Source organism: Sciurus carolinensis, chromosome 6 (genome assembly GCF_902686445.1).
Source record: "Sciurus carolinensis chromosome 6, mSciCar1.2, whole genome shotgun sequence".
Taxonomy (NCBI): Eukaryota; Metazoa; Chordata; class Mammalia; order Rodentia; family Sciuridae; genus Sciurus; species Sciurus carolinensis.
The window spans coordinates 136,067,151-136,083,464 of NC_062218.1; the positions used below are offsets into that span (position 1 = coordinate 136,067,151).

At 41.1% G+C, this 16,314-nt stretch overlaps 1 protein-coding gene and 1 long non-coding RNA gene across 4 annotated transcripts; one reads left to right on the forward strand and one right to left on the reverse strand.

Moving 5' to 3' along the window:
* Positions 1-5,115: 5,115 nt before the first annotated feature.
* LOC124987293 (uncharacterized) lies at positions 5,116-9,999 on the reverse strand. Its single transcript, XR_007109161.1, has 3 exons — positions 8,949-9,999; positions 6,460-6,604; positions 5,116-6,151 (listed from the first exon to the last, which is right to left on the reverse strand). It is a non-coding gene; the product is annotated as an uncharacterized LOC124987293 (long non-coding RNA).
* On the forward strand, positions 8,274-15,070 carry Cdkn2aipnl (CDKN2A interacting protein N-terminal like). 3 transcript variants are annotated; one of them, XM_047556463.1, is made up of 3 exons: positions 8,282-8,582; positions 10,361-10,460; positions 14,692-15,070. In XM_047556463.1, the coding sequence occupies exons 1-3, from the start codon at positions 8,344-8,346 to the stop codon at positions 14,701-14,703; spliced, it is 351 nt and encodes a 116-aa protein (XP_047412419.1). In that variant the 5' UTR covers positions 8,282-8,343; the 3' UTR covers positions 14,704-15,070. The 3 variants fall into 3 exon arrangements, with proteins under 3 accessions (XP_047412420.1, XP_047412418.1, XP_047412419.1); XM_047556464.1 differs by lacking the exons at positions 10,361-10,460; positions 14,692-15,070 and adding an exon at positions 9,171-10,003 and having other exon boundaries at positions 8,274-8,582; XM_047556462.1 differs by lacking the exon at positions 14,692-15,070 and having other exon boundaries at positions 8,281-8,582; positions 10,361-10,505.
* The last annotated feature ends 1,244 nt before the right edge of the window (positions 15,071-16,314 follow it).

Consider the following 16,314-nt stretch of genomic DNA (forward strand, 5'->3'; position numbering starts at 1 on the left):
TGAGTCAGGAGAAGCCATACAACTTCAGAGAGCCCAGAAATCTCCAGGAATTGTTCCTTTTCAGAAGGGGAGGACACCACTCCAAAAGGAACTAGTAGAACAAGGCTAACATTGAGCAAATCAAGATTTCTAGGGGCTGGGGGTATATAGTTCAGTGGTAGAGCACTTGCCTAGCATGTATGAGGCCTTGGGTTTGATCCCCATCATTGAAACAAAAACAAAAATAAATAAAACAAAAGAAAGATTTCTAGGAGAGAAATCAATGGATTTCAATGGCAAGTCGTGGAAAGCACTGGGAAAAGTAAAACCTGTAAAAGTCAATACTTTCTCTTCAAAACAAGGTCTATGGCGAAACCTGGGAAACAGAGATGGACAGAGTTCTCCTCAGTCAAGTGGACCTCTGAAATCCAGAGAAGAGGTGACTCCTCAGAGGGGCCATGTGTGAATTTTTCCTTCTCACAACCCAGAGAGCTACCCTCAGACCCTCCACCACTTCTTTAGGACCACAGTCACCATCACAGACAGTGAGGCAACACATACAACACTCAAAATAAGAAAATCATGGGTCAAAGATTCCATCCAGCCAGGCAGCGGCGGTGGTGGGCCTGTGATTCCAGTGGCTCAGGAGGCTGAAGCAGGAGGATTGCAAGGTCAAAGCCAGCCCTAGCAAAACTGAGGTGCTAAGCAACTCAGTGAGACTCTGTCTTTAAATCAAATACAAAACAGGGCTGGGGATGTGACTCAGTGGTCGAGTACTCCTGAGTTTAATCCCCAGTACACACACACACACACACACACACACACACACACACACACACATTATTCTGAGACAGGGTCTCACTAGGTTTCTTAGGGTCTTGCTAAATTGCTGAGGTTGCCTTTGAACTTGCAATCCTCCTGCCTCAGCTGAGATTATAGGTACACTGAGCTGCTGAGATTATAGGAATGTGCCACAGCACCTGGTATAAATTCATTTTTAGAAAAATATTAATAAATTAGGTAAGCAATAAGCTAAGCTAATCATTGAGAGGGAGACAGAATGCATGCAATCCAAAATTTTAAAAAATGACAAAAGGAAAATAATCACATAAACAAGTAAAAAACAAAGTCAAACAAAAACCCTAAAAAATTTTACACAATTTTATTCCAATAAATTTGAATAAATAGGGAATGTACGATTTCCTCAGAAAACTAAATATGGAAAACTAAACCAATCAGCATAAAAAATATTAAATGTTATCAAAGACGCATCCACGCCCCCCCTCAAAAAAAAAAAAAAACAAACACCAAGAACTACTGGATCTATTGTTTCACAGAATTACATAGTTCTACTATAACCCTTAAAGAACAGGTAATCTCAATAGTTTTTAAAATACTTCATAGTCCAGAAAAAGAAGAAAACAACAATTTTTTTTTATGATGTAAGTACATTGTAACTGTAGGGAAGTAAAATCTTTTCCTCACCCTTCCTAAGATTTGTGACTGTGGCTGCGGTCCCTACATTGTAAAGAATTAATGAGAGGAAACTCTACAATTTATTTAATAGAAGTTTTACATCACACAGAAACCTTCAAAAATGAAGATCCTAATAAACAGGTAAACTTGTGCATTTCTTTTTTTCTTTCTTTCTTTTTTTTTTTTTTCTTTTTAGCAGTGCTGAGAATCCAGGGCTTCACAGATGCTTGGCAAGTGCTCCACCACTGAGCCCCAGCCCCAGCAACTTGTCTATTTTTATGCTTAGATTGATGAAGAGTGGAAAATTGTGGAGAAATATGATTGGAGGACAAATGGGTATAATCTAAAGGCAATAAACAGAGGGAAACACCGCAAGGCCTCTGTGTTCACATTCTTTGTGTCCCTGTGTCTTTGGGAATAAGAACGTTCCTTTCCTTTGGATATAGAGAGGGTACTTCTCATATAATGGTCTTATGAACTGCTTCAGGGGAGAGGTAGGAGGTCAGAGAGTGAACTGCTTCAGAGAAGAGCAGAGATGGCAAGAGTGACCTTCCTGTTTCTGCTTTCTCAAATGCCAAGGTATTTTAGGTACCATACACTGAACTCATCAATACAAAAATATAATCAGCTTTAAAAAAAATAAATAAAAATAGAGCCAAACAGGGAAGCACACACCTGTAATCCCAGCTCCTTGGGAGACTGAGGCAGGAGGATTACAAATTCAAGGCCAATCTGGGGGATTTAGTGAGACTCTGTCTCAAAACAACAAAACAAAACAAAACAAAACAAAAAACAGGCTTGGGATGCAACTCAGTGGTAGAGCAGCCCTGGGTTCAATCCCCAGTACTGGGAAGAAAAAAAAAAAAAAAGCCAATCTAATTCATAAACATTGATGCAAAAAATTTAAGTAAAATTTTAGCAAACAAAATCCAAAATTACACAGAAAGAATATTACATTGTTCCTAAATGGAGTAGTATAATCTAGGAATGGAAATATGGCTGTATACTAGAAAATCTACCAATAGGTCATAATATTAATAGTTCTTAATAGAAAACAGATTATTGTAAATACTGAAACTGCATTTGATACAATCAAGCACTTTTTTTTTGGTACTGGAGATTGAATCACTGAGCTACATCCCCACCAGTCCTTTTTTTTTTTTTTTTACTTTTTTGAGAGAGCCTGGCTAAATTACTGAGGCTGATTTTGAACTCGTGATCCTCCTGCCTCAGCCTTCAAGGCACTGGGATTACAGGCATGCAATTCCACGTCCAGCTGTAAACACTTATTTCTGATTATAAACGTAACACTCCTGTTGAAAATGTAGTTCACTGATAGAATGTTTGCCTAACATGCATAATGCCTCTGGTTTGATCCCCAGCACTGCAAAAACAAAGAAAAGAAAATGAAAGAACAAAAACAAAAAACGCAGTAAATTAACAAATACTTCCTCAACATGAAAAAAAGTTTTGTTTTATTTGTATGTGTGTTTTTTAGTAGAAGAGCAACAATTAATGAGGAAATATTGGAGACATGAATATTTAGGGTGTGTTAGACTTTCTTTTTTAAATGTTAGACTTATTAATCAATGTAATATAGGCCTGAGAAATAAATAATGGTGAATTGAAGATAAATATTCTAGATTATTTTCTAAAGAACGTGTTCTAGAGTTAGTTTAGGGTTTCCAATCAAAAGCTGGCTTGAGGGCTGGGGTTGTAGCTCAGTGATAGTGTTGCCTAGCATCTGTGAGGCACTGGGTTTGATCCTAGGCACCACATAAAAAAATAAATTAATTAAATGAAGTATTGTGTCCATCTACAACTAAAAATATTTTAAAAATTAAAGAAAAAAAAAAAAACTGGCCTTGAACTTGTGATCCTCCTGCCTCAATCTTTCGAGTTGCAGGGATTACAGTATGTGCCACCACACCTGGCTAATACCTTACTTCTTATAAATAGAATAAATCAAAGTGATGGTATGTCTAATGACCCTGGAGGCTGAGGCAGAAGGATTGCAAATTTGAGCCCAGACTCAGCAATTTAGCAAAGCCCTAAGCAACTCAGTGAGACCCTGTCCCTAAATAAAATATAAAAAAAGGGCTGGGGATGTGGCTCAGTGGTTAAATGCCCCTGAGTTCAATCCCCTAGTACCAAAAAAGTTTTTTTTTTTGGCTTTTGCCTTGCTTTTTCTTGGTTCAGTTTCTCTGAAGACCTGCCATGTGACAACCCTCATGCAGCCCTGTGGAGAGATTCATGTAGTGGAAAACTAAGACCTGCTACAAATAACCATGTGTGGGTACCATCTTGGAGGTGCATCTTCCAGCCCCAGGCAAACCTTCACATAACTGCAGCACCAGACAACAAGAAGACTGAAATCTCATTAGATATTGAGCCAGAACCACCCAGATAAGACACTCCTGAATTTCTGATTTACAGGAACTGAGATAATAAATGTTTATCTTTTTAAGTTATTAAATGTTGTAGTAATTTGTTATACAGCCATATAACTAATACAGAAGGCAAAATAAATACATTTTTAGGCAGACAAAAGGGGAGAGAGAGTTCAGGACCAGCAGACCTGTACTAAAAGAAATTCTAATGTAAAATTTTCAAGCGTAAGGAAGCTAAGAGCTAGATAAGGAACGATGAACAAATAAAATGGTAAATATGTGTATAAGTCTAATGTTTCCTTGGATTTAGGTTGCTGAGGCTGGCCTCAAACTTGTAATCATCCTCAGCCTCTGAAGTTGCTAGGATTAGGGGCATCCACCATTGTGCCTGGCTGTTTCACAGGATTTAAAAGTAGATTATAACAATAAAGAAGGCATACATAAATGGAGAGATATACCATACCATGTTCATGGATTAGAAGATTTAAAATTGATGTTAATTCTCCCCAAACTGATCTATAAATTCAATACAATTCCCATTAAAATATCAGCAACTTGTTTTTGCAAAAATTAACAAATTGATGATAAAATTCATATTAAAAAAGCAACAGACTAAATAGTCAAAACTTTTTTTTTTTTTTTTTTTAGCAATTTCACAAAATAACACATTTGGGGGACTTTTACAACCTGATTTTAGCAAGGTTGGCAGAGTATGACCCACAGGCAAAGTTAGTCTGTAATCTGTTTTTGCCAGATTTTTAAACTGAAAATCTTTTTAAATGCTTGGAAAAGAAAAAAAAAAATAAAATAAAATGAGGTGGGAAAACTGACTTTGTCTTTCTTAGTACTCTGTTTTAAGAAAGTTTTAATCATAGACAGTCACAGTGGTGCACACCTCTAATCCTAGCAATTTGGGAGGCTGAGGCAGGAGAATCACAAATTCAAAGCCAACCTCTGCAATTTAGCAAGATCCTGTTCCAAAATAAAAACCAAAAAGGGGTTGGGATGTCGCTCAATGGTTCAATACCCAATACCAAAAAAAAAAAAAAAAAAAAGAAGAAGAAGAAGAAAAAGTCTGAATCATAAAAACAAGTTAGAAACAATAAATTGGTCAGTAGCTGGACTTACTAGACTCGTATGAAATGTTAATACTAAAGTTTTTTGTTTGTTTGTTTGTTTGTTTGTTTGGTATCAGGTATTGAACCCAGGGGCATTTTGCCATTGAGCCACATCCCCAGCACTTTTTAAGAAATATATATTTTATTTAGAGACTGGGTTTCGCTGAGTTGCTTGGGGCCTCGCTAAGTTGCTGAGGTTGGCTTTGAACTCTGGATCCTCCTGCCTCAGCCTCCTGAGCTGCTGAGATTACAGATATGTACCCACCACACCTGGCTTAATACTTAAAACTACTTCACATTCACATTACAAAAAATGAAGAGTTAGTGCACTTTTTTAAAATAAGTATTTTTTTGTACCAGGGATTGAACCCAGGGGCACTTAACCACTGAGCCACATCCCAGCCCTTTTTATTTTATTTTTAAATTTTGAGACAGGGTCTCACTAAGTTGCTAAATTGCTGAGGCTGGTCTCAAACTTTTGACTCTCCTGCCTCAGCGTCCCAAGTCACTGGGATTACAGGCATGCGCCACCATGCCTGACCTATTAATGTGCTTCTGCATTCTTATTTATAATACATGTCTGAATGTGCTTGCATGAATGTGTATATATATGCATATGTCCCATCATTTTCAAAGACAATGTTAAAAAAAAAGTTGCTACATGACCCTTAGCATTTTCCCATCCTACAGGTTGGGTTGACTATGTAGCTGTAGCTGCAGTTCATGGAGCTTGGGTTCCTATTTTTTGGTCCATCCTCTGCACCATACAATCAGGTGACCAAGAATCTGGCTCAGAGAATCATCGACAACAGTTTTTCTTTTCTTTTTTTTTTAAGAGATGGGGTCTCACTATGATGCCCAAGATGGCTCCAAACTATAGATATTTGCCACTGTCCCTGGATTATTGAATGTTTTTCACATTTGGTCCAAAATGTCTGGAGCCTTGACTCTGAGCATCTGAGTGGTGGGTCTGGGAATCTGCCATATTAATTAGACTGTCGGGTAACATGATCTGCATTTTGGGAACTGTAGCTCTAGGCACCTAATCTAGACTGCTGGGAAGAAGCTTTGGTTTCAGACTCTGTTCATGCCTCTTCTTGCAGGAGTATGAGTAGCATGCCTTCTTATTAATGTAGTCAGATGTCACTGAACCTGGTGCTGGTCCTCATGAGGTAGAAGAAATAAGAACTAAACAGGAAGGACAAGGAAAAAGATTTGAATTCAGAAGTTCTGCATACTTTTCAGGTCTGTCATCCCCTAAATCTGTTTTCATTCCAGGTTTGTTACTCCCAAATTCCTGGGAAATCTGTAAATCTACCTGTGCACTATTAATTAGCTCCCCACCCCATAGATTAAGCAAAGAGAGATACGATATCAGAAGGAGATTTTCCAGTGCTATCTATTGATCAGATAATGAAGACCACATTAGCCCAAGAGACTGACAAAACCACCAGAACCTGTCCCGAGATTACCAATCTGATATCATTCCTACATACCCTCCCAGATCCACCCTTCATCATGTTTCCTTTAAAAGAAGAGCCAGAGCAGCACAGGATGGTCCTCACTGTAGTCCCAGGGACCCAGAAGGCTGAGGCAGGAATATCTCAAGTTTGAAGCCAGCCTAGGCAATTTAGTGAGACCCTGTATCAAAAATAAAATAAAAAGATCTGAGAATACAGCACAGTGGCAGAGCATTCCTGGGTTCAACCTCAAATACTGCCCCCCCCAAAAAAAAAGTTGAGAACCCCTCCAAAATGTCTTTTACTCTTAAGATGGCCTGTATTCTCCCTTAAATGTGTAAATAAACCTCTGTGCCTCTGTCTGCCCCATATGTAGGACTTGCACTGGAGCCCTAGATCCTGGATTCTAAAGATCTCTATACTAACTCCACATTTGATGAAGGACAATGGAGAAGCCTATTAAGTCTTCCAAGTCTGGTGGCGGCTCAAGGAATTTCCTAGTTAGTGAAGTTGAATGCTTCATAGATGGGGAATTCACCACTTACAAGGAAGCCCCTCTCTCAGTTGGTCTTTTACCTTACCCTATAACAGATAGCAGAGTCATGCAAGTTAAATTATTAAATTGATGTCTCCTCTGGACATATAAATTCTGGTTCCTTCCGATGTCTTTTGGAATCACAGGTGTCACTGCCCTGGTTGCTGAAATTACAGGCCTGCACCATCACTCTGGGCTTCCCCATTCCTCTTTGGATTTAGACCAGGATCCCTTCCATGGCCAGCTGAACTTATTGACCTCTAGTTTCATCTCCTTCATTCTCTTGGCTGCCCCTTTTCCTATCCTGTCCACTCCTGCAATTATCTTCAATTCTCTTATCAGGCGAGGTTCTGTTGCCATGGCCTACTCCCCCTTACCAAGTTAACTCCTACTCGTTCTTCAGCTCTCCAGCATCACTTCACAGATCCCAAGACTAGAGCTGGTTCCTTGCTTATTCATGCTTGTAGCCCTTTGGGGTCTTATTAATACTTGTCAACGTCGAAAATTTTCATTTACATGAGCCAGAGCAATTATTTCACTAATGTCTGCCTCCCCGCCCCCGAGATGTTCAAGTTCATCGGAGCAGAGCTTTTTTTTTTTTTTTTTTTGTACTTGGAATTGAACCCAGGGGAACTTTATACTGAGCCACATCCCCAGTACTTTTTATATTATGAGACAGGGTCTCACTAAGTTGCTTAGGGCCTTGCTAAATTGCTGAGGCTGGCTTTGAACTCGCAATCCTACCTCAGCCTCCTGGGCCTCTGGGATTACAAGGTATGCGCTGCCAGAGCAGGGCTTTGAGTTTGCTCTTAGTGTAACCCCAGTACCTAGGAAAGTGCCTGGCAGGTATTCATTGGATGGATTACTCACTCCAGGAAGGCGGTCCTCAACCGCTGTGGAGTGTCAAGACCCCTGGGAATAGATCAAAGACAGACCCCAGGCAGCTACATGTAGAAATCCCCAGAAATTAGGGTATCTCTCTGCGGTCCAGGCCTCTGGTGTTGCTCAGGATAGGGCGGTGCCTGAAGACCTCCCAGGGCAAAAGGGATATGGCACAGCTCTAACTGGCATCCGGCTGCCCACTGGAGGTGGGGGCGCCTCGACTCCACTGGGCCTCAGTTTTCCCATCGGTTCCCCGTGGTCAATCCTGAACTGCCCTTGCAGTCCTAAGTACCCACTCCAGTCGCGGGAGGCTGCGGAGATGTGAGGGAGGCAGCGGGCGCAGCGGGCAGAGCCAGGGTACGCCGCCGAGCCCGGCGAGGGCGCTCCAGGCCGGTCCTCCAGAGCAGTCGCGCGCCGTCAGGGCCCCTCTAGCCGCCGGGCGGTGGCGCGGTGCGCGTCGGGAAAGCGGCGGGAGGATCTGGCCCTCGGCGGCGGCGCGAGCCATGGTGGGTGGCGAGGCGGCCGCCGCGGTGGAAGAGCTGGTTTCCGGGGTACGGCAGGCGGCCGACTTCGCCGAGCAGTTCCGCTCCTACTCCGAGAGCGAGAAGCAATGGAAGGCCCGCATGGAATTCATCTTGCGCCACCTGCCCGATTACCGCGATCCGCCCGACGGCGGCGGCCGCCTGGACCAGCTGCTGTCCCTCTCCATGGTCTGGGCCAACCATCTTTTCCTGGGCTGCAGGTGCGGACCCCTGCCGGCCGGCTGACCCTGCTCCCTGCCTGCCGACCCTCAGCCCTGTCCCAGGCCTCACCCCTGACCCAAAACCTCTGCCCCAGACTGAACCAGTCCACAATCTCCCATCGCATTGACTGGTCCGCCGGCTTCTTCCCACCTTGCAGCCCCTTGGAAAGATGCTTAATTTTTCTGAGCCTCAGTTTCCTCATTTGGTAATTGGGTGGTTTATGATGACTACAGTAATTAAAAGACAAGATCTTAGTACATGGTGGGCTCAAGAGTTGCCATGTTGCTGTTATAAGTACTACTAATTTTGCTCAAATCATCACCTTTTCCGAGTGTGTTTTAAGTCCATTTGCTCCTTTCACTCACCTGGCAAAAAGTGCATAGACTGAAACAAGGCTTCCCACCGTCAGATGAAGAGGCTGAGGGAAAGGAAATAATATTTGTAGGGCATACAGCTTCCGGCAGGATTGGCAGATTTATATCATGGTGGCAGGATCTGTGTCCCAGGGCTTTTTTCTCCCCAGACCCCAGACTATTTGATCCTGAGCAGGAACTAACTTTACTTTTCTGCTTTTCTTTTATGAACAGATGCCTTTTTTGCCAAGGTCCTAAAGTCCACTGCATTTTGGCTACTGCACCAAGACAACAAGGTCCTACTTTTGAAGTGCCTGATTGATTAGGCACCCCATAGACACCATCCTGAAGAAGGCAGAGATCTGGAGGATCCTTTATACTCCCTTAAGAGTTTCTTAAAGTTAGGAGAATAGAATGACTTGGTTTGGTGCTGGTTTCTGTACCTTGACTCTGTTCACATGACCCCTGCAGTCCAACCCACTTGGGTTTGGTTTTGGTGCTGGGGTTGAATGCAGGGCCTCTTGCATGCTAAGCATATGCTCTAGCATTGAGCCACACACTCGAACCCCAAAGCCACTTGGCTTTTGTTTCAGATACCAGGATTTATTAGAATAGGATATACCAGATTTACCCATCCCAGACACACACATCCACCCTTTCTGCCTTCTACGTATCACTGGGAAATCTTGGTTAACAGGTCCAAGATTAGAAAGATGTCAGAGAATTGAGCAAATGAACAAATGATGCTATTTTTCACTAGACAAACATACATGTTTATATTTTTGGCCCTCATACCATATTTATGAATATGTACTGCCAGACGTATGGTGCCTCTGTCTTGGAAAATCTTGACACATCTGCTCTGTTGGCATTCCAGAAACCTAATATTCAAATCAGGAAGAACTATTTCCTAACCTTGTGTTGAACATGTATAGGTTTCCCTTACAGTATCAAATCAGTCCACTGAAGAACTCAGCACAGCAACCTGTGCTTATAGCCCCAACTATTAGGGAGGCTGAGGTAGGAGGATCACTTGAGCCCAGGAGTTTCAGGCCAGCCTAGACAACAGCAAGACCCTGTCTTTCACTCTCTTGCGCGCGGGCGCGCGCTCTCTCTCTCTCTCTCTCTCTCTCTCTCTCTCTCCCTCCCTCCCTCCCTCTCCCCCCCCCCCTCTCATTTTTTTCTCCTGTACTGGGAATTTAACCAGGGATGTAAACCACTGAGTACATCCCCAATCTTTTTTTATTTTATTTTGAGACAGGGTCTCACAAAGTTCCTAAAAAAATAATTTAATACTTTAAATTCTTTAAAAACAGAATTTAATACTTCTAGAGTTTACAGTCTAGTAATTTACAATTTCTTATTAATCCACAGTGACTAGTAATTCTTCCAAGGTTTTTACCTTACTACTTTTTATTGTGCAGTTACAATAAAGACCTTCTAGACAAGGTGATGGAAATGGCTGATGGTATTGAAGTGGAAGACCTGCCACAGTTTACTACCAGAAGTGAATTAATGAAAAAGGTAAATAGGATATCCAAGTGCATTTGCTGAAAAAGTGTAGATTTAATGGTCCCTGCTTTGATGACACATATTGGAGTATACTGGTTTTTGACTACCTTGTTTACTATTCCACAGATCTTTTGCCCTTTCAGTTTTATTTCCCTTCAATTGATATAAACATTTTTATAACCAGTTAACAACTCACCATAATGAGTTATGCATTGTTGGTGGAATAATACATCAACTCAACCTCTTTGGTTTGTCTACACACACACCATTTTAAGTTTTTTGGTTGATTTTAAGGAAACCGTTGGCTAGACTAGTGCAAAAATTTCCCACTTGTTAAAAAATCTTGGTAAAAGATTAGTGCATTGGTGTCCCATCAGGTGAGGGCTTGACCAGACTTGTTTGGCCTCTCTGACTTGATAAGGATTGTGGTGACTAGAGTACTGTCCAGATACCATAGCTGTTCCCTAGTCTGCAGGACTAGTCCTTAGTTGACCTGAGGCTCTGGGATTGTATATGGTGAGCTTTTGCCTAGGGTCTTGTATCTGAACCCTGGAGCTGGGGCTGTGGAAAGGATGGGGCTGGGTATCCCAGCTTTTTTAGAATAACCCCCCAACATGCATTTTTCACATTTGTCCCAATCTCCTCACATAACAGAACTGATTGCTCCCTTATCTCCTAAAGTTCCTTGGGCATTTCCCCAGGCCTGTTTTAGAGCAGATTGTGACACTGACAGTGCCTGACGTTTTGGTTTTTATAACTGCAATAGGCACTCAGCAAATACTTACAAAATTGACCAAAGCAATAAAGAGCTTCTGGCTTCTTTAGTTCTATCTTCAGACATAGGTAAGCCCTTGTTTTACCCCAGTTGGGTGTGTTTTAGGAGACAGGGCACATAAAGAAGTCCCCTTTTGAATAGTTGAATTGAATCCTCAGCTGCCCAGAAGGTGTTCTAGTTCCAAACTTGATTTCCCTGCTTGATTTCTGTTTTTTCTTAAAATAAAATAAAGCGTTCTTTTAGTTTTTTTAATGTAAGCTTGGAGTCAGAAGATTCAGGTTGATGTTTGAGATGCTATTTTATTTTTAAAATCAGCTGCTAACAGGTAGCTGTTTTTGGCCAGGGAGCCATGTGAATTGGTAGTTTGGGGCTTTTTGGAGCCTTTCATGTAATTCTTTTAAAAATCCTTGGGTGTCCCAGAGTGGTGAGGTTCTTGGGGCCCAGTCAGGAAGGATCTAGATAGTTGCTGGAGTACACCCCATGGGGCAGGGGTGAGCCATCATTTCCTAACTATTTGTGGCAGGCTTTCCTTGCTTTTTGTTCCTAAGGGGTTTTCTGCGGTCCTTCAGATCTGTTTTTCTTACATTAGTTCTCGATTTTACTTCTTTTCTGAACAGTAGCTATACTGTTTCCAGTTCTGCTAGGCTATAAGAGATCAGAACACTCCATGATATTTGGGCTATAGATCCCAGAAAGAGACTAAAGAGATTTTGCATGTCCTCAACATTATTCATAGACGTGTGTATACATTAGGAAAGATCTGTCTAAACTGTAAAGGGGCCTTGCACCTTAAAAATGTAGAGTCCATTCCCTGGGATGCTTTCTTGACACCATCTTTTGTATAGTATGAGTCTCCAGAGAAGAGTCCTCAGGCATGAACTTAGCATCCCTGAAAGCAGTGCCACCTGGAAGAAGCCTGCATGGTGGCCATAATTCTATACTTTTTTGGATTAGGTATATTGTAACTTCCTTCAAATAAAACTAATGTTTTCTTAATAACCAAGTTTAATTTTAGACTGCTGATGATACTGAAAATGAAATTCATCTGCTCCTGAAAAGTGAGATTCTTATAGGGTGTGCTGAGTTGTGCAATTAAGAATCTTCTACGGGGCTGGGGAAGTGGCTTAGTGGCAGAGTGCTTGTCCAGCATTCATGAGGCCCTGAGTTCCATTCCCAGCACAAAATAAAAACCTGTCTAGATAAGCCCATCCTGAGAACAAGTCATCATCTATGTGCCATGAATGTCTCCTCCAGAAGGCTGCTCTTCAAACCCACTGGAAAGAGCCACAGGGTCTACACAGCAATTTTTCCCCTTACCTGCAGTTTTTGCATGTAATAGAGGAAGCTGTCAAACATTAGGCAACCATGTCAGGCCAGAGGAGGGAAAAAAATCCCCGATGTTAAGCCATGCACCTGAAAACGTCTGTTGTGCTGCCCAGAATTGATTCTTAGCTCTAAAATTAGAGGTCAGTTGGGTTTTAAAGCTAGCTAGCGAGTGGAAATGAATCACCTGGCATGGTTGGTATCTCAAGACCAGACAGTGATGATGACTTAGAGACATAAGCCCTTAAAGTAAGATTTTAAAAATACTTTCTGGCTATTCTGCAGCTTTGGGGCAAGTACATTTCTGTGGCCTAGTCAACCTTTTTTTTTTTTTTTTTTATATGAAAAATGAGTACTGGTCTTTGACAGGTGGGATTTGTCAAAGAGTTGCAGCGTATGATTTTCTCTTATGAAAGAGGGATTCAAACACAAATACATTGAGCAAACAATCTTGATTATCTAACCACCATCCAGAGGCACCTGCTTGCAGCATGTGTGGTTGCCCAGCTCACCTGTAATAAGTGATAATTAACAAAGAGGAGCAGCTGACTCTGGGAAGAGTGTCACTGCTATGACTGTCAGAATTAATATTTCCAAGGTAATGTCTTAATCAAGGAGAGAGGAGTGATTGTCTAGGAAGCTGTTATTACTGACTCAGAGAAGTTGTCAACTTAATTATTTGATCCATTTTTCCTGAGAATATTTGTATCCCAAGAGGAAAAATGGCAGTATGAAAAGTGACCATAAATGAAATGTGGAAGTCCGAAAAACCAGTGTGCCTGCATTTCAAGAGGCTCTCTTTTGTGCATTATGCCCAGTCTTAGTAAGCTGTGAGGTAATGCTTTGGTGAGAGCAGCCATGTTCTAAGATGACAAGTATTGGTGAACAGTTACAATAAATTCAACCTTTCAGACTTGTTAACTCAGAGGCTGTCTTATATCTCAAGATTAAAACTATGCTCAGTAGAGCTACTTGTCTTTTATATCTGTTAGAAGTCAGAAAAAGCCAATATTTTTATCTAGTACCAGAATGGATGAATCAACTGCCAGTACGTTGTAGAAAAGACTGTACTCTGGCTGGCTGTGGAGGTGTATGCCTATACTCCCAGTGACTCCAGAGCTGAGGCAGCAGGATCACAAGTTTGAAGCCAGTCTGGGCAACTGTCTCAAACATCTAAGGATGCAGCTCAGCGGTAAAGCTCTGGGTTCAATCCCTAGAACCAAAACCAAAACAAAACAAAAGACTGTACTTTGGGCAGCCTATACCAGTGGCAACTGTTGTGCTGTTGTAGTTGGGGGGGGGCGGGGTTTGTCCTGTTGGAAATTCGAGATGACTGAGAGGACTTTTCTTCTTTAGACTGAAGATCGTTTCTTAAGGTGACACTGCATTCTCCCAAAAGGAAAAAGATTTCCTATATTTTGCTTCTACTAAGGAATTTCATTTTATCATCCCTTAAAAAGACTGACTTGCTTAGCTAAGAAATAGGTCATACCTTGAAAACTCTGATTACTAAAAAGACTCTCAGATTGATTCATTGCTAAATGTTAAGGAAATCCATTCAAATACAAGGTGACAGCCAAAGTGATTTCTTCACACCCTGTTTAAAAGTTGTCTAAAGCCAACTTTAAATTTACCAAAGGTGCTAGAGTCCCCAGAAAGAATATATCTGCTTCAGTTCACCACTATTTGAAGACATGCTTTTACAGTTTGTAATAGTGTGAACTCCAGAAATATATAACCTTCTCATCTCCTAAATACCAACTCAGTGTGAAGTGTTGTGAATTACTACCTGAATCTGACTACTTTTGCTTTAGAACAAAAAGTGTTTGTGTGATTCTGCTTTTAGAACCCTTCACTGGAGAGCATGAAGGTGCGTTTTAAGTATTTCCGTTACCACTTTAAATTGTGAACATTTATAGAATGCAAGAGACAAGAAAAGAAAATTAGATTCTGGCTTCCAAATGGATGGTGTGGTCAATGTTTTGCTAAATTTTCTGTATGTAGTAAAATATTAATAATTTCTGAGTAGACTTACCATCTGTATAGTACATAAATATTATATCACTGCTATATTTTAATTTATGAAGATGAATTCGATTCACTGGACTGCATGTATATATAACCTTTTCTTTTTTTCCCCCTCAGCATCAAAGCTAAGGAGAAGATGTATCATATCACATTTTCATCATGGGCCACAGGCTTAGAAAGGAGGCTGGGATGAATGTGATGGTGACCACAGCAGCTCTTAAAGACTCCTGGTAGAGGCAACTGGAATGAAAAGGAATCTGTCTAGATCAGCTTTTAGAAGTGATCATTCTTCCAGTAGCTACCACTGTAAAAGAATGCATGGATATTTATGTATTTATAAATCGTGTGCTCTAAAATGATTTTGTCAACATTGTGCAAGCCTTCGTGTAAAATGTCCTTTTTTGTAAATGTTGTAATAGTGGCATGTAATGAATTTTATAGTTTGGATTTTCAACAATGTACCTTTAAGTGTGACTGTTTTTTGTTTGTTTTTTTTGGGGGGGAGGAGGGCTTTTTTCTAAGTCAAATTAGATCTTTTGTTTCCTTATTTCTACCTGAAATTCCTTACTTATACCATATCTATTCTTCATTGTCATTATATACTTATCTTTGGTAGGAAATGGGAATCACATGGTAGGCTAAGGTACTCACGAACTAGCTATAGCTAGCTCATGGGAAGAGGCAGCCTACAATAAAGCATCTGGCTGCCCATCGCAGTGTTATGTACCTATAATCCCAGTGGCAGGAGAGGCTGATGCAGGAACATCACAAGTTCAAGGCCAGCCTCAGCAATTTAGCAAGGCCCTAAGAAACTTAGTGAGACCCTGTTTCAAAATAAAAAGGGCCATGGATTTAGCTCAGAGGTAAAGCACCTGTGGGTTCAATCCCCAGTACAATCAAACCCCCCAAAATGCATCTGACGTTTTAAAATTCATTTTTGAGGGTCAGGGATGTAGCTCAGTGGGAGAGTGCTTATCTAGCATTCTTGGGTCCTTAGGTTTCATCCCCAGTACTGCAGACAAAAAACAAGTAAAATTCACTCATAGGAGATTCTCTTTTTCCAGCCAGCCAGCTGATTTGTAGATTCTCCAGATCTCCCAGACTGCTGGGTAAAACTTGGGTTTTCTAAACTTGAGGAACTGTCTTGTACAGTCTCTCAAGAAATACTCATAGTACAATCCTGCTGTGCTCTGAGATTTTGGTATTAATATTCTGTTTTTAGTTAATGTACCTGTTCTGAACCCTCTTCCTGTTCCTTTTATTTCGTTCCCACTATTATACATGTACCCCTAGTCATAAATAGTGGGACTGGGGCTTCATTGGAGGGTAGCAATGTAAGTCTAACACAGAAGGACTCACTCATTGGTAGGCACTGGTAATAACTGTGAAGCCTGCCTTAACTTAATTGGTGAATACAGATAGAGCTGGTAAATAAATAAACAAACTAACTAACTAGAGTTGATATCTGTGGGCAGAGAAGTGAGACTACACTTGCTTATTATACCTTTAAACGAAGGCCAAGCATCTTCCCTTGTATGGGCCACATCTCTGTGCAGTTTCCAACTCTAGTCTGTATAGTGATCATGAGATGGACTAAGTCAGGCTGTCTGATCTGTAACTTTGGATAAGCTACTTCTCTTCCTTACTTAAACCTTGCTTGGATAATGGAGATCACAGGAAAAAAAAATTACAGAATGGGAAAATATCAGCAGTCCAGATTTCTCATGGATTTTGTTTTTT

Excerpts from the sequence above, each read along its gene's own strand:
- Cdkn2aipnl (XM_047556462.1), top strand. The coding sequence starts at position 8,344 with ATGGTGGGTGGCGAGGCGGCCGCCGCGGTGGAAGAGCTGGTTTCCGGG. Across the intron at positions 8,583-10,360 it reads CATCTTTTCCTGGGCTGCAG|TTACAATAAAGACCTTCTAG; the intron begins GTGCGGACCCCT and ends TTTATTGTGCAG.